Below are 23,662 nucleotides of genomic sequence, written 5' to 3'. Positions count from 1 at the left end.
CTAGGTATGTTACATGGGTCTGAATGTTGATATTTACAAATTTGGAGTATTTGTGAGAAGTCTGGAAATGGGAGGGGAAGTCACTCCTTGCCCCTTCTCTCCCCTACCTCTTCATAAAACAGGACACACTTGGACACAGTCGGAGGTTTCTCTAAGCTGTTTTATTTTTGTGGTGCCGGGGATCAGAAATGCCACCCCAGCCAGGCGTTAGCAGCAGAGCTGCCTGCATCACATTCAGGGCAGCAGGGACACTGGGGATCTGATCTCGGGTCAGATACTTACAAGGTTACAAGGTAGCCCTCTAAGCTACTGCTCTGTTTCTGTTTTTTTTTTTTTTGTAGTGCCAGGGATCAAAGCCAGGGCCTTGCACATGTATGCAAGGCCAGAGCTTCTCACACGCCCCTGGCTCTGCTAGTAGTCTCTTGTAACTGGTAATTGTGCTGTCATGCGGTCCCATTTAAAAAATGAGAAAGAGTGGTAGAATTATGTTAGAATTCCCTTATGTCAGCACCTGAGATGCATTTTTTTTTTTTTCTGAGATGCACTTTGAATTGTCTAAAAGTCAGCACGGAGGGCAGGCACCATCCTTTACTTACCGTTAGTGTCCCTGGCATATAGGACTCAGTAAACACTGACGAAAATAAAATAACTCCTCAACGTTGCTGAGATCTGGTCTTCATGATTGTTATCATTGTATTTTTTAATTTATTTTTTAATTGTTTCTTATGGGTATTGACCATACCGCATGGTGCCTGTATGCTGAGGACCAAACCCAGGGATGATCCTGTCTGCAAAGCACGTATTCAGCCCATCGAGCGCTCTCCCTGCCCCCAGAGACATCTTTTTCATAAAAGCATACAAGCATTACTTTATATCACTTAGTTTTCACTGAAGCCAGCCTCCCACGGTGCGGCATACTTGCCTTTCAGTACATCACAAAACCTTCAGTGTAACGGAGACAAAGCATGCCCCACTGGGTGTTGAAGTTCATTAATATTTACACACTATTTTTATGCCTCATGCTACACTCTTCTAACATAATTATAAAGAGCACAGCCCTTCAGTTCTGATTCTTTTAAGTAAAATCTGTGCCACCCTTAGGCAAAATCAGGATTTTTAGAAGCTCTCAGGAATAGTAAAAAGAGTAAATGTATGCAAAGTGTCTGGCAGATAGGAGGAATCCTCTCTTCTCTCAAATATATTGGACACTAAAGAAAAAATCTTTGGTTTTGGGCCATCCCTGGCAGTGCTCTGGGCTGACTCCTGACACTACTCTCAGGCATCACTCCTGGCAGGGCCCAGGGGACCATATGGGGTGTCGGATTCAATCCGGGTTGGCTGTCTGCAAGGCAAGCACCTCCCTGCTTTATTATTGCTCTGGTGCCAGAATATTGCTGCTCCTGTGTTTTTTTTTTTCTTTCTTAAATTCTACTTTTTTCTTGGTGCTAATACATGCGAGTGCTGCATGCCTTACGGACAGTGAAGATACAGGAATATGACAAAATGTTTTAATTAGAAAATATATGCATAATATTAAAACCATTTCTTAGACAATCTATGCCAAAGGCTAATTTAAATAATAAAACCTGCTGTCATTTCAGACTCGCAGAACATACTAGAGGGTCCACTCTCTGAGCAGAAAGCACGGGCAGCTGGCGCCGCGGGGCGTGCCCAGACGGGAGGCTGGCGGCCGGGCGGCCTCATTCCACTATTGCCAGATCTCGGAGGCTGTGGCTCTTCTGTCTCTTGGCTTTGTAGCCTGGACGCAGAAACTCTATCTTTCTCTTCTTGGCTTCGCCTTTATTTTTGTGTTTCTTCAGCTTTTTCTTGGCAGCGATATCGGGATTAGTCACAAACTTGAAAAAAAGGAAGGAAAAAGTTTCTATTATAAATGATAGACTAATAGTTATCAAATGCAGCGATGTACCATTTAGTCTGCTATGAAACATAAGTGATCCATGAAAAAGACTCTGAGCCTTGCTCCAGAGTACACACACACACACACACACACACACACACACACACACACACACACACACACACACACACACACACACACACACACACTCGGAGAGCAGCGATGTACCATTTGGTCTGCTATGAAACATAAGTGATCCATGAAAAAGACTCTGAGCCTTGCTCCAGAGTACACACACACACACACACACACACACACACTCGGAGAGCCTCACCTCCACAGCCTTCCTCCTTTTCCGCAGCGCCCTCTTCTCACTAGCCTGCTTCTGTACGGAGGAAAAGGCTAACGAGAAGGTCTCGAGTCCAACCAGCTTTTTGAGTAACTCAATGATTTCCTGGGATAGATTCTTTAGCAAAGGATCTAATCACAGAGAGAAAATAGAAATCAGAGACAGTCACACAGGAAAGGACACATTAGTAAAGCCAACACTGTGGACCGCTGGAGAGTCCTGTAGTCCCATCACTTTCACTGCCTCCACCCTGGACGCTGACCTCTGGGCCTCTGTGGTTTGTGAGGGCAGGAACGGACAGAAGTGTGGGATGCATCAACCCCAGGATGCCAATGGTGGACCTGACACAGCCTGGCTCTGAATCCGGGGGATTTAGAATTCAACACAATGTGCAAATGGGAGGAAAGGGAGGCGAATTTTTCCCGGCTAAGTTCACAAGTCTCACTCAGCCTTCCACTGGAACTGTTTTCTTTTAAACATCTACTACTCCTCGGAAGCTGAGGGCCAGCTGTTTGCTTTCATGCCTTCCCCGTCTCCTCACTCCCAGATGTGAATAACTCACAGGTCTTTGGACTCAGAAGGGCTCGGGACCCCTGAGTTAGACTACAGGCTGCAGGAAGACAGGAGGGGCCTGGGGGAGAGGTCCACTGCCCAGCAAATACTGGGTGATGGCAACCAAAGCTGACCCGGGCTCCACCACAGCTTTTGCCTGAATGAGAAAACTTTTTCTTTCTCTGTTCTCCTTCACGTTCTTACCCCTGCTTCTAGTTTCTGGACCATACCCAGTGGTGCTCATGGAACCAGGGCTGGCTGTGTCTGCAAGGCAAGTGCTTCACCTACTATGCTACTCTCCAGTCCAGCCACCAGGGTGAGGCTTTCAAAGTTATTGAATTAAAACAGCAGCCTACTTTGACAGTCACTTCGTGTGCTTTATTACTCTGGCCCTATCTTCCCAACTCTCTGTTCCCTCTTTCCCTACTATCAAGAGACAATTTAATTAGTGAGAGAATGCATCAAGCAAGGGGCGGGGGAGTGTGAAGAACAAAAATGGACAAATTTAAAAGATACTTGAATTAAAAACTATTTCATAAAAATGGCAACACACATACTTTTTGGCTTACACTTCTAAGGGAATATGATCACAAGTTTATTGTGCATAGCTGTTTAGTTTTTTGTTATTTTTGCTTTTTGGGTGACACCCAGCGAGGCTCAGGGGTTACTCCTGGCTTTCCACTGAGGAATTACTCCTGGCAGTGCTCAGGGGATCATATGGGATGGTGAGAATCGAGCTCGTTGGCTGCGTGCAAGGCAGGCAATGCCCTACCTGCTGTGCTATCGCTCCAGCCCCACAGCTGTCTAGTTTTGATTCCTTAATCTCTTTTGTGAGCAGAACTCCAACTGTAGGAGGATACCCTTCCTCTTCGACCTAAGCAAGCCCTGCAGAGGGCAAACAGGAGCAGCAGCAAGTCCCATCTGCCCGCTGCTCTCCTGATCACTGCCAGCTTTTGGTGGACACCGAACCTGGGCGGGAAGAAGGGTGGGGAGGCAGAAGGATGCTGGGGAGAGCGCTCAGGAGGAGGGCGGCTGTGGTCACCTTGCTCCGCGTATGTGCTGTTCAGTTCCCGGAAGAGGGGCGCTACGATGGATGGGAGATACGGCTTCACCCGGTCCGCTCCGAGATCCATGGCCGCGGCACCGAGAAACTTGAAGATGCACGTCCTCTGAAAGTACACAGCGTCGTCAGAAATAGCACAAACAGGTCTGGGAGAAGGAGAAGCCTACGGGGACTTAGGAATGCAATACTTCATTTTTTTTTAAAAAGGGATTGGCCACTGGCACACCTGCAGGCATGGCTCCCGCCCAGCTCACCTTCAGGAGGATTCTCGGGGAATACGCGGCTTCCAGCTTGGCCATGTGGGACAGCTTCTGGATGAGCCACAGCAGCGTGGCTGGCCTTTGGTGGGCCGCCGCCTCCTCCCCGGTCTCTTGGGCTGCATTGTCCCCCGAGGCTTCTAGATCTCCTGTGTCTTCTTTGGAGTCACCCTGATCCCCACCCGCGCCATGCTCCAGCAAATACAAGACTTTGGCTACGAACAACAGATTCTTGACAACCTTGAAAAAGAAAGAAAGAAAAGAAAAGTGGCAAGGGAGGACTTTTTGCCGGGAATCAAACACACACGTAAGGCATGCGCTCGGCTGCTAGCCAGGGTCCTGGCCCCAGCGGTCGGACTTTTGATTTAGAAATGAATCAGATTCTGAAACAGGCGTTCTGGGGCCCGAGCAACAGTATAGTGGGGAGGGCGTTTGCCTTGCACACGGTGGATCAGGGTTTGATCCCTGGCATCCCATATGGTCCCCTGAGCACTGCCAGGAGTAATTCCTGGTGCAGAGCCAGAAAACACCCTTGAGCACTGCCAAGTGTGACCCCAAAAGCCAATAAAAAAAAATAAAATAAAACAGGCATTCTATCATGTGGACACAAAAATAAATAATGGAGTATTGCAGCATTAGTGCTCGCTCCATTTGGGGGAATAATCATTACGTTCTGCCTTACAGTGTGTCCAAACCTACTTCTATTTAACGTTCACCCATTAAGCCTGAAGGTTGCGCAGAATAAGCATGTCATTCCAGACCATTTATTTCCATTTTAAAAGAGAGCTTTCACTCCCCACTCCATTAAATTCTCTCGGCCACGCTTGAGAGAAAAATGATTTCCATCTATTGACAGGAGTGGCTTCAGCTGCAACATCTCAGTTCGATTACAAAAATCTCCCTCTGAAGAGCTACCGGAGGAGAGAGCTAAGGCTCAGACTCAGAGATGGAGTGAGTGGCCAGCTAGGACTCAAAGGGCTTCAGAAATCACAGCCAAGTTCTAAGTACTGCTCCTTCCTTTGCGAGGATGAAGACTCTTCGGGCTTTGAGCTTAGCTTAGGGGCAGGTATGATCTTGGAACAAACAGGCTGCTTCACTGAGTCCCTTATCGGTGGCGCCTGTGAAGTGTCTGATGCGGGTATTCTCCAGCTGTTCTTCAAAAGAAGAGGTTGAGTTGGTTTTCCACTCTTCCGCAACCCTGGCTGATACAGTGCTGTGTGTCAAGTATCCTCCAGACGGCATGAAGAGAAGGCCCACACTACGGCTGGCCTGGCCGTCAAGATTTAATGCGAAGGGAGTAATCTCCTTTGGGAAGCGTGACCTCCCTGGAGAAAGGCCCAATCTGGAGGCCCCTGCCCCTAAGAAAGCCACTTCCCATTGCTTAAATGCCCTCAGATCATCGTCAACTAAGGTCCATACTTTCCTTCCTGTTCAGCCTCTGGCTGCCCGTTCTGGTAGCATTTCTTCATCTTTCCTTGTAACGGCTATCCCTTCCTTCCCCAACCTCGCCACAGAGTGAAGTATACTATATCATACACACACACACACACACACACACACACACACACACACACACACACACACACACACACACACTTTAGTGAAGCAAGGTAGTTTTTATGAAACAAGAGTTGCTTAGGAGCTGGAGCGGTCGTACAGTGGACAGCAGGTAGGACATTTGCCTTGCAAGTGGCCAGCCCGTGTCTGATCCTCAGGGCCCTGCATGGTCCCTCATGAGCACAGAGTCAGGAGTAAGCACCTAGTACTGCCAGGTGTGGCCCCAAACCCAAAGCAAGAAGAGAAAAAGAAACTTGCTTAGAAAGATGTGAGAGGAACAAACTGGGAAATCATGTATTCGAGAGAGAACCCGGGCTTCTCTAGAATAGAAATAAGCAGGAAAGAAACAGGCACAGGAAATGTGTTCCAGGGAGAACACGGGCTGAAGAGCAAGCTGCATAACTGTACCTTTAGGTAAACATCTGCCAGAGGGGACAGCACGACACCCAAGATCAACCTGTAGCCAGGGATTGCACCTCATTTCTGTGTTCTTGAGTTTTTTTTTTAAAAAATAATTTTTGGCTTTTTGGGCCACACCCAACGGTGCTCAGGGGTTATTCCTGGCTCTGCATTCAGGGATCACTCCTGGCGGGCTTGCACCATATGGGATGCCTGGGATCAAACCCAGGTTAGCAGCTTGCAAGGCAAATGCCCTCCCCATTGTATTATCATTCTGGCCCCTTGTGTCCCTGGATCATGGCTGTAATAGTTGACAAGAGACACGGTCAAAGATCTTTCACATCCAGATACCACTCTGTGTCCACTCAACACCCACTAACCCAACAGGTTTATGAGAGGAAGAAAAAAGAATTAGATCCAATTATTCAAAAATAATTCACATTTACATATTTAAATGCATTTGTCTCTAAGTTTGTATTTTAATATAGGTTACTCTTCTTGTTTGGTTGTTTTTGGGTCACAGTTGGCAGTACTCAGAGGACCGTTTGTGGTGACTGGGATCGAACCCAGCTTGTCTGGGTAAGATGCTTGTCTGCCAAGCAAGCACCTTACCTGCTGTACTACCTCTCCAGTACTATCTACAATGAGATTTTATTCTTCTTTATTAAACATTTTTTTTGGGGGGGCACACCTGATAGTATTAAGATCTTTCTCCTATCTCTGCACTTGTGATTCACTCTCGTGGTGCTCAGGGGACCATATGTGATACTGAGGATCGAACCCAAGGCAGCTACACGCAAAGGAAGAGCCCTACGTGCTATACTATTGCTAAGCTCCTCTAGTTACATTTTCCAATGTCTAAATATAGAAATCATTTTATTGGTGGAATGGCCTCTACTTTCTGTCAGCGGTAAAGATTCTCAGACCACATGACAGCAAGAGTACTACGACCTTCTCTTCAACTTACAATCGGCCACCCCAGCATCACATTTAATAGGAGGTTTAAATGGAGCCAAGTGTTTACTAGACTTACGCTTTTTACCGAGCATGAATGAGTTTTTGGCTCTATTTCACGAAATTTTCTAAACATCAAAACAAGAAAATAACTACATCAATGAAACGACTCCCTGATGTGAGCCTATTTCTCAGACTGTCAGTAGAACAGGTCCCTTCCCCTGAGCCGGGAGGATTAGAATACTTACCTGCTCTCCGAGAGACTCATCCAGGAACTTGGACTGCAACTGATGGCACGAGGCTAAGGAGATACTTTTCACCTGTGAAAAGGAGATGGGTATTACCGAGCATAATGTACTCGGATGATTTTGTTTTTGTGCCACACAGGGCAGTGCTCGAAGGCTACTCCTGGCTCAGTGCTCTGAGGACCATGTGATCCTCGGCCTTAAAGTGGGGCTATATCATGCAGAGCATGCCCTCCAGTTGCCTGAATCATCCCCCTGGCGCCACTTCTGGTCATTTTTGGGAGAAAATTTCCAAGTCCCTAACCAGCAGAGCATAACTGATCACTAGCATTTGCTTTGGATGTCTGGCACCTGCCCAGATCTGGAGCGGGAATGTCCATGATCAGAAATTCTGGAACTGTTTCCTTCAACCTGGCCCTCCTCTACTGCCCAAGAAGAAAATCCCTTTAAAATCCCTTTAAAGTTAGGGATGATGATACCTGAGGTTACTGATGATGTTCTCTAATATTTTTTAAAGAAATTATTGGTTTTGGGGGTCATACCTGGCAGTACGTAGGGCTTACTCCTAGCTCTGTGCTCCGGGACCATATATGGTGCTGGGGATTGAATCCAGGTCAGCCACGTGCATAGCAAGCACCTTATTGACTGTATTTTTCCTCTGGCCCCTCCCAGAATAGTTTTGCAATATCAGTGAACAGTTGTGGAATTATTGAACAGTGAATAGCTTTGCGATATTCCAGTATTACTTTAGTGAAGGGTTTTGCAATATTCCAGTATTATTTTTTCCACCCCCTGTTCCTCCCCTCCATCCACCATTCATTCAATATTTATGGAGTTCCTCCTAGAGCTACACTGAGGTCACTTTTAGATTTTAGGAAATTCAAAGAAAGATGTAACATGGTTCCTCGTCCACATGATCCAATGAGTCTGATATCATTTAGTCATCAACAAGGTTGTGAAGGGTCTCGGGCAGAAAATGTTTCTTATATCCCAATGTTGATAAGAAGCAAACACACAATGGAAGGTGCACATGGTGGGTAAGCAGAAGTCTAGTGAGACTGGCGGGCTAGGAGTGACCCTGAAAGAACCAGGGCCTTAGGATAGCACTGTGGACAGGGCACTCGCCTTGCACCTGATGTAGTGTCAATTCCCAGCACCTCATACCGTTCCCACCCCCATACCTGCCAGGAGTAAGCCCTGAGCACTGCTGGATGTTGCTCCAAAACAAAACAAAACAAATAAACAATTTATCAGCCAGAGCAATAGTACAACAGGCAGCACATTTGCCTTGCACACAGCTGACCTGGGTTCGATTCCTAGCACCCCATATGGTTCCCCAAGCCCTACCAGGAGTGATCCCTGAGTGCAGAGCCAGGAGAAGTATCGCTGGGTGTGGGCTTAACCCCCCAATCACACCCCCAACCCCCACCAAAAAAATAAATAAATAAAAGAAGAAGAAGAAGAAGAAGAAGAAGAAGAAGAAGAAGAAGAAGAAGAAGAAGAAGAACCCCCTGGCCGTGAAGGAGACCCTTCCCAGAGACTAACCCGCCCATAAGGCTGCGTGGCTGGCAGGTTCTCCCAGGGCCCCCCCGAAACGCGGATGAGCTTTACCTTCTGATCGAGGTCCTCTGTGAGGAAGGTGACAGCGACGGGCTCTGAGCATTTCTTTTTCTTCTTTTTGGCCTTCCATTTTTGAACCAGCTCGTCGGGCTGGCACGCGGCGAAGAGCAGCCCGAAGATCTGAGCAGCCGTGAGCCACACCCAGCTGTGTGGGTGGCGCAGGTGCGCGTGCACGTGGCCTGCGGGGACCGCACATGCGCTCAGCCCACAACGCCACCTCTGTTCATCGGTTAAGGGGTCCTATCTCGGGCTGGGCAACTCCACAGAATGCAGAAGCCCCCCCCCCACCACCACCCCCGTGGCCTTTAGGTCAGAGTCTGCAGGCCCTGGGGGGCCCCATGCCAGAACAGAGCTAGAGCCCCCGGTCAAGGGGCCCTGAGTACGGAGAGTCTACACTCGGTGACAGAGATATGCACACCCGGATATATTGCTTCTTCTTTTTTTTTTTTTTGCTTTTTGGGTCATACCTGGAGATGCACAGGGGTTACTCCTGGCTTTGCACTCAGTAATTAGTCCTGGCAGTGCTCAGGGGACCATATGGGATGCTGGGAATTGAACGCCCTACCTGCTGTGCTATCACTCCAGCCCCTATACTTGCTTCTTAACTACTGACACTGTGGGCCAGAGTGATAATACAGCAGGTCAAGTGTCTGCCTTGCACATGTCTGACCTGAGTTTGAGTCCATTCGGTCCCCTAAGCACTTCCAGGAATAATTCCTGAGCGCAGAACCAGGTGTAACCCTTGAACATTGCCGGGCGCCTTCCCCATCCCCCCAGAAAAATGAAAAATGAAAAATAAAACCCAAAGACCAAAACAACCCACTACTGGAATTGGCGGCTCCCGGCAGCTGAATGGAAAGTCATTTCCTGTGGCTTCCTGTGTGCCAGGCCAGGACCAAGTGCTCTATGTTAGTGGCTCCTTTTGACCTCCCAGTGGTGCTGGGTGGCTGGCATCTCTGTCTTACCCAGAAAGCCAGTGTTCCAGGTGAGGGAAGTGACGTGTGAAGCATTAACAAGCAAACCCAGATGTGGGCCCCAGCACACACGTCAGAAATATGAGCCCTCAGCAGGATCACGAGTCTGATCCCCGGAAGCTCAACTTCTCTGCACATATCACACACAAAGCAGTGGAAAAAGTCTTGGGTGTTGGGGAAAAGAAGGAAAAGCCCAGAAGAACCATATCCAACTTGAAATTCTGTCTATGCTGTTTGCATTTTATGAGCCTGATGCTACCTTTGCTCAACACGAACCTCTGTGATAATCGGGTCAAGCATCAGCAGAGTCAACCAGAACAGCCCAGGCCATTAGCAAAAGTCAATGCACTAGGGGGGGAGATGCCGGCACGGCACACAGCCAGCTCAGGTCCGATGCCTGGCACTGCATATGGTCCCCCTGAGAGAGACCTGTGGTCATCCCAAACAAATCAAAAATAAAGTGAAATGGTTAAAATGATTATGGCACATCTGTATTATGGACCATACCTCGTGGTGCTCAAGGGCTACTCTTAGCTCTATGTTTAGAAGTGACCCCTGGCAGCGCGTGGGTGATGCTATGTGGAGCTGGGATTTGAACTGGGGTTGGCTGCAAAACAGGGCAAGGGCCTTAATCCCTGTAGTGTCTCTCTAGCTCTTAGCTATTGGAAAGGATAACGATGAACAGTACTACTGGACAGTTAATACAATTGAGTACAAACAACAGGAAACAGAAGTTTAAGAAATTATGTGGGGGGCTGGAGCCGTAACATAATGGGTAGGGCGTGTGCCTTGCATGCGGCCGACCCGGGTTTGATTTCCAGCATCCCAAATGGTCCCCTGAGCACTGCCAGGAGTAATTCCTGAGTGCAGAGCCAGGAGTAACCCCTGAGCATCGTCAGGTGTGACCCAAAAAGAAAAAAAAAAATGATGTTGCCTCTCTAAAAACTCCTATGATTATTTAGAACAAAGAAAGACTATATGGAAGTCTATCAAAATTATCGTGAAACAGGAAATCAGACTTGGGGCAAATGTTTTCCTTTCCCCCGACACAATATAGACTTAAGTAATCAAAATGTGTTACTTAAAAAGTCAAAAACATGCATGATTTTTCCAAAAAAACATTTCTGCCAATCTGAAAGGCTCTTCCACCTTTTCTCAGGGACTCTACTCTGCTCTCTCTGTGCCTTCAGAGTTATCCATATTCTACTTCCCAAACCGTTTCCACTCACTCTGTTGTGAGCGCTGTGTTGGCTTCAATACAGAGAATACTTACTCCAGATTTTACTCAGCGTCTCAGAGGGCTTGGTGAACTGGATGATATTACAGTCCTTGATGAGCTTGCTTATTAGCGTAAGAAAACTGAACAGAAGACGGTCGGCAGCCTTTTCTTCTGTTTCTTCTATGATCTAAAGACAGGACGCATGGACATCAACGAAGGCAACGGTTTCACCCTATGTACTTGATACTGACTGGATGGGTTTTTTTTTTTTTTCCATTCCACGGAAATCTACTACCAGGATTTCTGAACCCTAGCGCATCTCAGGCTTTCTTGAGTTTTATTTGATAGGGTATTGCGTGCGTGTGTGTGTGTGTGTGTGTGTGTGTGTGTATAACTCCCAGAGCCACTCCCCTGATACAGGGATCAGGGATGTGGAGAGCCCAGCGTGCTGGGGACCACCAGGGTCACACCCAGTGTGCTTGTCTGTGCGATGCTAGGCATCCACTCACATCAAGCAAGGGATGCACATTGCCTTGAGTTGCCTCCCTGTGTCCTGTGGGGGCTCAGCTGCAACCTTGGTAACAATGAAATGCCAGCGGTAACACCGACTCCCCTCCCACATCCCACAGGGTGCCCCTAAAATTGTCTCCATGTGACATGGCCTAGGGCGGCAAAGACATCTGCCTGGGAACCTTTGGTCTTCATGAACTATGAAAGCTAACTTTACCCTTCATCTTAAGAAGAAAACTCAACTACTCTGAATTGTTACTTCCCTTAATTAAAAGAAATTTTTTTTTTTTTTGTCTTTTGTGGGGGTGTCATACCTGGCAGTGCTCAGGGCTTATTCCTGGTTCTGTGCTCAGGAATCATTCCTGCCAGTCCTCAAGGGACATATGGGATTCTGGGCATCAAACTTGGGTTGGCTGGTCAAAAATGCCCTTCCCACTATACTATTGCTCCGGCCCCTAAAAGAATATTTCTTTTTTTTTTTCTTTTCGCTTTTTGGGTCACACGCAGCAATGCTTGGGGTTACTCTTGGTTCTGCACTCAGGAATTACTCCTGGCGTTGCTTGGAGGACCATATGGGATGCTGGGAATTGAACCTGGGTCGACCGAGTGCAAGGCAAACTCCCTACTTGCTGTACTATTGCTCTGGCCCAGAATATTTCTTTTTGTATACAAATATTATGCGATTTTTTCAGTGTGTCACCTCAAATAATACTATAAAATACTAATAACAAATTAGCGAAGAAAAAAAACAAACAAACCGAACTTAGATTACAAAAAATTCACTGGTAAGTAACTTACGTTGTTAAAGTTGTCAGGATCAATCTCCTTCTCAATCACTGGGAGAACTGTTCCAAGCCTTCTCTCGAAGGCGACTCCTTCACTTTCCACAAACAGGCCACAGACCAGCGCGGCCAGCTGTCTGTTTAGATTCTGCCAAAACAACCGCCCCGGGACAATGTCAGCACAACTTGGGAGACTTTTCCACAATGAATATTCCTCCAATATTCATAACGCCAGAAATCAACAGGACCTGGTCTATGACAGCATGAAAGAGATCTCCAGAATCAAAGACAACAGTAGCAATTTTCTATTTTCTTTTCTTTTTTTTATGAAGCAAGATAGTAAAAGAAAATTAAAATAAAAAAATTATTAATGTTTATTTGTAGATCGCTGTGATCTACAAAGTTACTCATGACACATGCTTTAGGCATTCAGTGTTTCAACACCAACCCCACCACCAGTGTGACCCTCTCTCTGCCAGTGTCCCTAGGCCCTCCTTCCTAGCCTGCTCAAACACATTCTGAGAAACTTGAGAAAAACAAATTTACTTCATACTACTGAAGCAAGGTAGTTTTTATGTTTGTGTCTGGGCCACACCTGGTGGTGCTCATGGCTTACTCCTAGCTCTGCACTCAGGAATCATTCCTGGCAGTGCTCGGGAGACCATATGGGATGCCGGGGATGGAACCCAGGTCGGCCACGGGAAAGGCAAGTGCCCTATTCGCTGTACTATTTCTCTGGTCCTCCCTTCACTCCTCCCTCCTAATTTTTACAAAACAAAGTAGTTCTTATTGATGAAACTTGCTTAGAAAGACATGAGGGGAGAGAAAGAGAGGAAATGCATCTTCAAGAGAGAACAGAGGCTTGGAAAAAGCATCAAAGATACAAGACACAGAGAGACAAGCCAGCAAGATACATGCCTAAGGGAGCACACGGGCTTGAAGATGGGGCCTCAGGATAACTGGTTTTTAATGGAAAAAAGTTTCGTATAACTCATGCTGCCTCTTTTGACTTTAGTGTTTAAGTCAGTTTTTAAGACACTGAGGTGCAGAGAGAAAGGAAAGATGATGTGTACTATTTCCAGCTTATGAAAATGGGCAAGTGATGATGGCGGCTGAGTCATCGAGTGTACACTTGCAGCCAGTGACAAAAATTATATCCCATGAACTGAATAACCAACACTGGACACCAGAGTACTAACCACCGGGTAATGGTCAATTATACACATGAAATGGAAAATTTAGCTTATATGAATGACACAGTGGGAATGTGACATATATATAATTATATATAAAATATGGTTATATGTAAATATTTTAACACATTAATAGAAATATACAACAAATATATTTCATATATTTTATATATAATATATATAAAAGTCAGCTTTATTCTCACTGTATCATTGTAGCACTGTAGAAATGTCATCCCGTTGTTCATCAGTAACGTCTCCATTGTGAGGCTTGTTGTTACTGTTTTTGGCATATCAAATACACCATGGGTAGCTTGCCAGGCTTTGCCATGCGGGTGGGATACTCTCGGTAGCTTGTTGGGCTCTCCAAGAGGGACGGAGGAATTGAACCTGTGTCGGCCGCATGCAAGGCAAATGCCCTATCTGCTGTGCTATCGCTCCATTAATCTTAACCATTATGCCTGGCTGGCTCAGTGGGACCAGTGCCACTGTATCATTAATATATTAATATCATTAATGAATATTAATATATATTAGTATCATTTCTACAATACTGTGATTCCTCTCCATGATTCCTTATAGCTCCTGAAATTCTACTGTAAGGATCCACTATTATGTAATGTCCAGAGTACCGGGTACTGCAGATCTGAAAGATACTAAGAAAAGCTAGCTAGCTGACTTCATGATGCCTACTCTTCAGATAAAAATGGTAAATCCATAGGGTTCACCTAAAGCTAAAATGCAATCGTATGATACACCAAGAAAAAAAAAGTCATACAGCACAGCATTGGATTCAGTATCAGTGTTGGTCCATGAAAATCACACTCCACAGGACAACAAACTATAAATAACTTCAAAGCCTGTGTGCCGGGCCATCCCCACCCTAACAGGATGGGTGGCAGAGGCAGGGCTGTACGGTCGAAGGACACACCAACCTTCTTTGCTCCGAGCCACCTGGTGACCATCTCGAAGAGCCAGTCTCTCTTTTCCAGGCTGATTTTGCCGAGCAGGGACTTGACGGTCATGGACGCCATCTTCTTGCACACGGCAGAGTCATCGTTGACCATCATCAGACAGAGGGGGATGAAGAACATCCCACAGTTCTCGTGGAGCAGCCCCTGGGAGGAACACAGGAACCCTGAGCAGGGGGCTGTTCAACGGGGGGTCGGGGGGGGGGAGTGGTCCCGGGGTCCTCAGAAGCCCAGCTGACAGTACCTGAGGGAACGTGTCAAAGAGAAAGGCCAACATCTCCAAGGCAGAGTCTCTCCCCGTCTCGTGCTCATAACTAGGGTTAAGGACAGGACGGGTTCTTGTTAGCACCTTTTTTACACTGGCCGATAATCACATTTTTTGTTCAGTGTTTTTAGGTCACACTTGGAAGTGCAGAGATTACTCCTGGCTCAGTGCTCGGGGAACCACGAGGTGTTGAGGATCATGTCTGGGCATCCCCCATGCAACGCATGTGCTCGGCTCAGTTATCTCTTGAGCCCTGAACTTGCCAATGGTGATTTTCAAACATTTAAAGTAGGAACCAAGAGCTCATACAGGGTTTCAGGAATCTGTTCTGTATGCAGCCAACCTGCGTTTGATCTTGGCACTGCATCACCAGGGGACCACCAGGAGTGATCCCAGAGTGAAGAGCAAGGAGGAAGCTCTGAGCACTGCTGGGAGTGGTCCCACACCCAAGAAATGATTAAATGAATAAAACATTACCAAGGTGTTGCTTTTCCCCAAGCTGTGGGAAACGGGCTCAGGAGGCGCTGGAGGTCCTGAGTTTAATCCCTGGGACCATATGGCTCTTGGGTACCGCCGGGTATGGTCCCATCGGGCCCTGAGCACCCCTGGGCTTAGCAGCACCCCATACCATAGCCTGGCTATGCCTGGGAGGTCCGTCCCTCCCCCCGAAGAGTGGGAAAACTCTTCCCCCCCCTTTATCATGCTGCTGATGGAAAAGGTTTTCAACTGTGTCCTAAGCAGACTTCATCGAGCACCGACAGTCAGACTGAAGCAAAAGGTGACGGTGGATCCACTACCACAGGAAGTCAGCCACTGCGGCTGACGAGCAAAGGACAGTCATTCACACGGTCCCATCCCTTTGCCCTCAGGGGTAGTCGAGACTTACTTCAGTTGAGCGAGCACAAACTCCAAGTTTGGTCTTAACTTGTCCCCTAGGGGGTAGTCAAGAATGTACTTCAGGAACACCTGGAACAGACAAGGATGATGACAAGGGTTCCATCTCACCGGGATTCCTGCTTCCTAGGCTGCTCCCCAGGGCAGTGGGAGAGTGGGAGGAGACACCCATCTCCCACCCCACTTCCTTTCTCCCCGCACCTCAGAGACCCAGTTGGGTCTCAACATGCCTCCTGAAATCAAGTTTTTCCTTCCTTCTCTTTTTTTGGGCAGTGCTGGGATCACACATGCCAGATACTCCCCCTCCCAGGTGACTCCCTGGACCCGAGAGTTACATTCAGACCCAACGCCCAGGTGGCTGTTCTCAGCGTTGCATCTCAACTCTGACAGGAGGGTCATATGCATGATGGGGCATGCCCTGGTGGCCTGGAAGCCCAGGGGGTGTGGAAATGTGCTCCTGAGTCCCAGGATCGAGCTGCCCCGTGGCACAGAGCTGTCTCGGAGTTTCCTCCGTGCCAACCCCTCTGGGCCTGAAAGCTAAGAGAGAGAGAGCAGCCCGGCCTCGGCCGGAGGAGACCGTGTCCACTCACCTGCCTGCACTGCACCCGGACAGGCTCGTTCTGTGCGGAAATCGCCAACTTGGAGACTTTGCGCATGACATCATCCATTTCCGGGACCAGCAATTTCCTGGACAAAATGGCCTAAAAAAAAAAAAAAAAACCCAAAAGGAAACAACTGACTCGTCCCGCATCTTACCGCAGATAGGGGTTACGCAGACCCAATAGTCGAGAAGAAACGTGGATGAAAGACTCCAAAATGAAAGGCTTACTGATGGTTAAAATGGCAAGTTTTGTTGGGTATACTATAGCGCAAGTGAAAATAAAAACAAAAGATACCCAAATCCAAGCCAACCCGAGCAGAGCCAACTGTCATTTGACAGAATCGCCTGGAAGTCACAGTAGAGGCCTGACATTTCAGCGTTTCAGGGAGTCCACAGAGCAGCCTGTAATCAAGCGGCCAAATCACAGTCCTTACAAATGACTAAATAAGGGGTGGGGCATACAACTAGTCAAAACACACTATTTCACACTATTCTAACTTAAAAGGCTGAGTGTCTTGTTGGCTTGGCTCTCACATGATTCCGGGCCTCAGCTGGGAGGCCCCCAGGATTCTGGAGACTGTACCTTTAGCAGCCCGAACGCAGTGGCCTGCCTGGAAGTGTCATAGATGTCCTCCTCTGCGTATGCCAGCAGAACCTGGAGCTGCTTCTCGGTGATCCGGTAAGACTTCACTCTCTTCACCAGGATGGTCACACACTGAAAAGTGGCAACAGAGGGGTTGGCAGCCAGGAGGTCCCACCAGCCCACGGCGGGTGAAACGCTCTTTCCCTGCGGCCGGTGTCGGCCCTCGGGCTGTGGCAAATGAATGAATCCGGACAACAGCGCTCTGACCAAGATTCTCACCACAGCGAACAGGGCCACGGGGAAAGCCAGCCACAGGCGGGGGCCGACGGCTCACCTTGAAGCAGCTGACCGCCAGGTGGAAGTTCTGGCCCTTGGCTGCCCCGAGCTTGGCGTAGTCCTTCAGCAGAAGGAAGAGGTGCTTCGTCAGCTCTTCTGCTTTGCTTTCGATGGCAGGCAGCGGGAACCTTAAGACCCAGATGAGGCACTGCAGAGCCCCTGTGATCACCTGGAAGGCACAAGACCAGACCCAGGTGCCAGGTCAGCTCGGGACGGGGCCAGCCCCAGCCCCGGAGGCATCTCTAAGCACACTCCAGCTGAAGGAAGGGAACGCCTGCCCCGCTAGCTCTGCGAGCACCGTGTCCACAGTGCGGGGACGGGGTGTCCTGGTCCCTGTGAGAGGAGCTTGCTGCTCTTGCACGGCAAGGGAAGACGGACCACTAGCAAGGAATGAACGCACTGACCCTGGCTCTGGGCTCAGATTGCTCCCGGCGAGGCTGCGGATCATCGCGGCGCCAGGGTTTGAGCTCAGGTTGGCTTTGGCCATGGCAAGTGCCCTCCTACCCTCTGTACTATCTGGTCTCAGCGTATTTTTTAACTTACATGGTAAGTGACTTGTTGGCCTGCCCAGTGTTAGCTCTGTTATTGTTTGGTTTTGGGGGCACAGCCGGCACTGCTTAGGGCTTTACTTCTGGCTTTTCACTCAGGAATTTCCCCAGGCGTTGCTTGGGGGATTGAACCCAGGCTGGCTGCATGCAAAGCAAACACCCTCTCGGCTATACTATCCGTCTGGTCCCCATTTTTAATTTTGCAGGGGAAAAAAAAAAGTCATAAATGACTTTTTTTGCATCATACCTGATGATGCTCAGGGGTTACTCCTGGCTCTGCACTCAGGAATTACTCCTGGCGGTGCTCAGGAGACCATACGGGATGCTGAGAATTGAACCCGGGTCGGCTGTGTACAAGGCAAACAGCCTATAGGTTGTACTATTGCTCCAGTCCCCACTTCTCTGCTTTCTAAAATAGTTCTTCAATCCAATCCATTCTTTCTAAGACTGTACTGTCTGAGAAGGTGCTCTACTGAGCATTAAGAATACAAAGATGGGGGCCAGAGCGGTAGTACAGCGGGCGGGTACTTATCTTGCCGGCATGTCTAATCCGGTTTAATCCCCGGCACCCCAAATCACTTCTCGAGCACCACCAGGAGTGATTCCTGAGTGTGGAGCCAGGTGTGCCCCCCAAACCCCTCAAAAATGAAAAGGAAGTCATTTCTAGACTTAAGGAGTAGAGAACAAGCTCAGAAATTAAGTATGGGAACAATGAACTGTAATTTAATATGGCCAGAGACAGAATGTGACGACAGGGGTTAAGGAAGTTGCCTTGCATGCGGCTCACCAAACTCCGGTCCTACTTGAACTTCGAAGGGGCTGCCAAGTAGGCACCTGAGCGGCTGCCAAGTACCACTGGGGGGACCTAGATGTCCCAACACTGCAGAGCCCTTGAAGCATCACATCCTCAGGTCTCATTGGCCAAAACTCACTAGACATCTGAGTGCTGGGACCAAGTGTGATACTCTCCGATCTCCAGGCAGAACAGGCTTACAACACTGGCTTCAGACACACATCAGCTTTACCCAGCAGACCTCCTTCCTGAATGCTGTGTTGGTCTCTGGGCTGGGCGAGATGGGACACACGGGAAAGAGCCTGGGAGTGAGATGCTCAGGGCTTAAAGCCCAGCTCTGCAGCTCTGACTTGTTCAGTTACAGAAGATATCACTTAAGCTCCTGGCCCGTTCTCTGTGACAACAGGCCAGCAGAGGACGTGTAGGCATGCAGGCTTTGAGTCGGAAGGAACAAGGTTCCTTTCTCAGACCTGTGATCTGGGCCAAGTCACTCTATTTCTACGAAGAAATACTAGAGGGCACCGCCTGGGTCCTTATGAGAACACACAGCACCGAATGACAGTGGTGACAGATGAGGATGGGGAGGATGAGGAGGATGAGGAGGATGATGGTGATGATGATGACCAACGTGGGGACACATCCTCACCTTTAGGAAGTTGTTGTGAGGTTCAAAGGAACAACGAGTAAATCCATAAACGCTTATTTTAAAACTGCTAAGAGCTACAAAAAACATGGAGTAAGTGAGTTGCAAAGGAATTTACTGCAGACAACAGAGATGATTTGTGAAGTTACCAACCTCTGTTGGGGGCGAGAGACAGTAAAGGGTTAATCACTTGCACTGCACACAGCTGACTGCAGTGAAATCCCTGGAAACGCATATGAGCCAAGTACCATCAAGGGTGACCCCCGAACAGAGGGCCAGGAGTAGTCCTGAGTACGATAGGGAATTCATTACCAAACACCAAAGGAATTGTGTGTGTGTGTGTGTGTGTGTGTGTGAGTGAGAGAGAGAGAGAGGGAGAGAGAGAGAGAGAGAGAGAGAGAGAGAGAGAGAGAGAGAGAGAGAGAGAGAGAGAGAGAGAGAGAGAGAGAGAGAGAAGAGAGAGAGAGAGAGAGAGAGAGAGAGAGAGAGAGAGAGAGAGAGAGAGAGAGCGCGTGTGTGAGAAGTTGGAGCTTAGAAGAATCTAATGCAGAGAACAGAGGTGGCTCATGAACTGATCAACCTCTTTCAAAACACCATGTGCCCCTGGAGCCTCAAATGAAGCTTTAGGGTATTTTGCACGCCACAGTGAAGAACAGGGCTCGCTCACCTTCACGTCCATAGAATCGAGGCAGTCTATGAGGAGAGCCACGAACGGGTCCAACATTTCTAGAACATTCTCACTTGAGGATTTGATCTTGGAAGTCTTCAGACTCAGGTGCAGCAGCTAAGTGTTTCAAGACAATACTCCACGTTAGTTGCACACAGGACCCCGTGAATTAGGCAGAAGTAAAATTCCTATAACACACACACACACACACACACACACACACACACGAGAGACACACAAAACACTTCTATTTGAAATTCCAGACATATTGTAAGAAGTGGAACAACTGTCGGGCCGGGTCCCAGTCGGTGAAGGGGGCTGCTTGGGGTACAGAGGAGCGCCCAAGTGTGTTTCCGACAGGAAACAAGTTCATCAGTTCGGCATCTGCTCCTGTTCCGGGCGCAGCAGCACAGAAGGACACAGCACTAGCCAAGATGGACGTGGACCCTGCCCTGGTGGTGCTCAGCCAAGATGACAGACTGGTCAGGGTGAGAATAGTAGTACGGCAGGGAGGGCGCGTGCCTTGCACGTGGCTGACCCAGGTTCAGTTCCTGGCAGTCTACATGGTCCCTGGGTGCAGAGCCAGGGGGAAATCCTGAGCACTGCTGGGTGTGGCCACAAAATAAAACAAGGTAGACTTGAGAGGTCAGTGGATGTAAGAGCAGGTGCTGCACGAGTTCCGTGGGACCCGGGCGGAGGGCAGAGTGGGTGTCGAGGGGTCCCCCGGCAGGAGGAGAGTGGTGACGTGACAGAAGCGCAGGGTTGTTCAGCGAGGATGGTACAACATGAGGACGGCGCTAGAGTCGAATGAAAGGGGAGGCTCTCTGCTAAGAAGACCGGGAGTTCACGAACGGTTTCCACGGGAAACACAGTGATCAGATTTGTATTTTCTAAGTTCCTCTTTGGCTGGTGATGTAGATCAGCAGTGCAGCAGAAAAATCTTATATTTGAGAGCCTTAGGTTTTACCTCTGGTCCCACAAAAATTAGTACACAAAAGCCCGCCATCTTTTCCAAAAATTCAAAAACTTTAAAATAATTTAAAGGAGCCTGAGAACATAATACATGTTAGGCATGAACCATTAACTCTGATATAGTTATGTCATCCACGTAAGAACTGGAAGAGATCAATCAGGGAGACCCAAACCCAATGCACCTTAAAAACAACAACAATCCACACTCTATTCCCAGTGAGGCTTTGCACTGCAAAGGACCAACAAGGGGAAGTCAGCCAGGAGGGAGAGGTGCAGACTCACTATGGCCAAACTTCCACATTTGCTGCTGTTGTTGTTGTTGCTGTTTGTTTTGGGGCCACACCTGACAATGCTCAGGCCATACTCCTGGCTCTGCACTCAGGAATTACTCCTGGTTGGTGCTCAGGGGACCAACTTGGATGCCGGGGATGGAACCCAGCCTGGCTGCGTGAAAGGCAAGTGCTCTACCCACTGTACTATTGCTCCAGCTCACTTTTCCACTTTAAGGTCTTTTTTTTTTTCCCATTCTGGGGCCACACCTGAGATACTTGGGGTGGGGGGTGGTCCTGGAAAGGACAATGGATCACAAAACAAAACACAGCAACTACAGTAGAAGCACATGCTCTAGCACACAGAGCCACGGCCTCCGTCCGCAGGCTAATTCTTGAGGAGTCAACTAGAAAGTGAGAAACAGATTTGCAGTGGGAGCAGAAGGCAGCACAAACAGATGCAGGCTTAGAAACCACCTGGTGGTATTAAGATGTTCGCTGTCATCCCGTTGCTCATTGATTCGCTCGAGCGGGCACCAGTAACGTCTCCATAATGAGATTTGTTGTTACTGTTTTTGGCATATCAATACACCATGGGTAGCTTGCCAGGCTCTGCCATGAGGGCGAGATACTCTTGGTAGCTTGCCGGGCTCTCTGAGAGGGGTGGAGGAATCGAACCTGGGTCAGCCACGTGCAAGGCAAATGCCCTACCTGCTGTGCTATCGCTCCAGCCCATTAAGATGTTATGTTTGCAATACTGCTTCAGTGAAAAGAAGAAGATAGTCGGTGCTTACCCGCAGGCCAGACTCAATGAATATGTGCATGTTGGTCTTCCGGCTGACCACGGCCTTCTGGCCTCCGCGAGCAGGAGTCGGAGGGAGGAGGAGGCAGCTCTGGGGGGGCAGTCGTGGATCCGGCGCAGGGACTACCGGGGCTCTGTCAATCACGACAGAGGAAAAGTCAGAGGGGTCGGGATTCCCGCACGCTGCCCTCTCTGGGGAGGGTCACAGCGCTACGGCCTGGCGGACAGTCTCCCCTCCCTGCGCTACACAGACACAGCTGAGGGTGCTGGGGAATAAGGTCCCTGGGACAACCCCAGTGATGGGACTGGGTGGACAGATGTGCAGTATCAGCAGGACAAACTGCCAGGACTCCCTGCTGTGGTTTTCTGCTAACAAAGGCCAAGGTGCTCTTTCACAGAGAGTAACTTAATTCCAGAAGAAGAAAGCAAAATCCCAAAGGAAGTGTGCCAGGAAGGCACTCAATGTTCAGGGGTTACTTCTGACTCTGCACTCAGGAATTACTCCTGGCGGTGCTTGGGGGACCATATGGGATGCTGGGGATTGAACCACGGTAGGCTGCTTATAAGGCAAATGCCCTACCCGCTGTACTATCGATCCAGCCCTCAACAGTATTTTTTTTTTCTTTTTTTTTTTGCTTTTTGGGTCACACCCGGCGATGCACAGGGGTTACTCCTGGCTCTGCACTCAGGAATTACCTCTGGCAGTGCTCAGGGGACCATATGGGATGCTGGGAATCGAACCTGGGTCGGCCGCATGCAAGGCAAACGCCCTACCCGCTATGCTATCACTCCAGCCCCTCAACAGTATTTTTTAAAGTCCTAATCAACATGAGGGATGGGGCCAAAGCAATAGCTCAGTGGCTAAGGCACCTGCCTTGCACGCAACCAATCTAGGTTCAATCCCCAGCATCCCATAAGGTCCCCTGAGCCCAGTGCAGAGCCAGAAGTAAGCCCTGAGCAAGGCCGGGTGTGGCCCCAAAATGAAAACACAAATCAAATCAATGGGAGGGATATATATAAACTCTAGCCTAACTCTGGTCTAATCCGTAAGGTAACAATGGGACGGAGCAGGGTGTGACTGACAGTCATCACGCTCCCGCTCCCTCTTTGGCCAGACCAGTGACCTCTTGTTGAGATGGATCACTAGATCCATCTAGGTGATCAAGAGTCACCTAGTAGCATCCTCTTATAACTCAGACGAACAGGAATATTCTCACTTCTGCAGCTGAGTGGCCTGACCCTGGGATAGTGAGTGAGAAGAGAGTGTTTGGGAAGATGCTCCTCGGGCCTGGGACGGGCCATTGGCTTCTGAACTTACTTTTCTTTCTCTGTTAACAGCGGGAGGTTTTCGCTGACCAGGCCATAACTGAGCAGCAGGATGGACTCTGTCGTCATCTCCTGGTTTACAATTAGCCCCGCAATGATTCGACGTAAAGTCTCGTGAACTTTCCGGGCCAGTTTTAAGCTCGTGGTGTTTTGCAAGATCTAAAGGCAAACATAAGCGCCACGCTGGTTTAACACAGAAGGACATCGTGATTGGTTGCCAATGACAGTTTTATACATGCCTGCTAAGTGTTTATGGTTAAGTTAATTAAAAAAGAAAAAAAAGACATCTTCAGTATCCAAATGCATCTGGTAGTGACTAGATTTCTTGCCCTTCTGTGCTATCCCGGGAGCCTTAGAGCACAGAGCTAAGGATATGATGTGGTACTTTTTTTTTTTTTTCTTTTGGGTCACACCTGGCGATGCACAGGGGTTACTCCTGGCCTCTGAACTCAGAAACTCCTCT

At 48.6% G+C, this 23,662-nt stretch overlaps 1 protein-coding gene across 1 annotated transcript in view; it reads right to left on the bottom strand.

The window, feature by feature from the left end:
- Positions 1 to 1,494: 1,494 nt before the first annotated feature.
- UTP20 (UTP20 small subunit processome component) overlaps positions 1,495 to 23,662 on the bottom strand; it is a 106,802-nt gene continuing 84,634 nt past the window's right edge. Inside the window, exons 46-62 of the mRNA XM_055118510.1 lie at positions 23,192 to 23,358; positions 21,866 to 22,007; positions 19,831 to 19,947; positions 17,178 to 17,348; positions 16,844 to 16,975; positions 16,250 to 16,360; positions 15,652 to 15,731; positions 14,745 to 14,814; positions 14,465 to 14,647; positions 12,356 to 12,487; positions 11,102 to 11,234; positions 8,846 to 9,033; positions 7,238 to 7,309; positions 4,077 to 4,319; positions 3,802 to 3,928; positions 2,193 to 2,338; positions 1,495 to 1,856 (exon numbers count right to left, since the gene is read on the bottom strand). Coding sequence (XP_054974485.1) covers positions 1,701 to 1,856; positions 2,193 to 2,338; positions 3,802 to 3,928; positions 4,077 to 4,319; positions 7,238 to 7,309; positions 8,846 to 9,033; positions 11,102 to 11,234; positions 12,356 to 12,487; positions 14,465 to 14,647; positions 14,745 to 14,814; positions 15,652 to 15,731; positions 16,250 to 16,360; positions 16,844 to 16,975; positions 17,178 to 17,348; positions 19,831 to 19,947; positions 21,866 to 22,007; positions 23,192 to 23,358 — 2,370 coding nt within the window. The 3' untranslated portion in view covers positions 1,495 to 1,700. The remainder of the gene's footprint in view (positions 1,857 to 2,192; positions 2,339 to 3,801; positions 3,929 to 4,076; positions 4,320 to 7,237; positions 7,310 to 8,845; positions 9,034 to 11,101; positions 11,235 to 12,355; positions 12,488 to 14,464; positions 14,648 to 14,744; positions 14,815 to 15,651; positions 15,732 to 16,249; positions 16,361 to 16,843; positions 16,976 to 17,177; positions 17,349 to 19,830; positions 19,948 to 21,865; positions 22,008 to 23,191; positions 23,359 to 23,662) is intronic.

This window comes from Sorex araneus, chromosome 10, assembly GCF_027595985.1.
Source record: "Sorex araneus isolate mSorAra2 chromosome 10, mSorAra2.pri, whole genome shotgun sequence".
In the NCBI taxonomy this organism is placed as follows: Eukaryota; Metazoa; Chordata; class Mammalia; order Eulipotyphla; family Soricidae; genus Sorex; species Sorex araneus.
The sequence above is the reverse complement of the archived record's forward strand: the minus strand, read 5'-3'. Positions and strand labels throughout refer to the sequence as shown.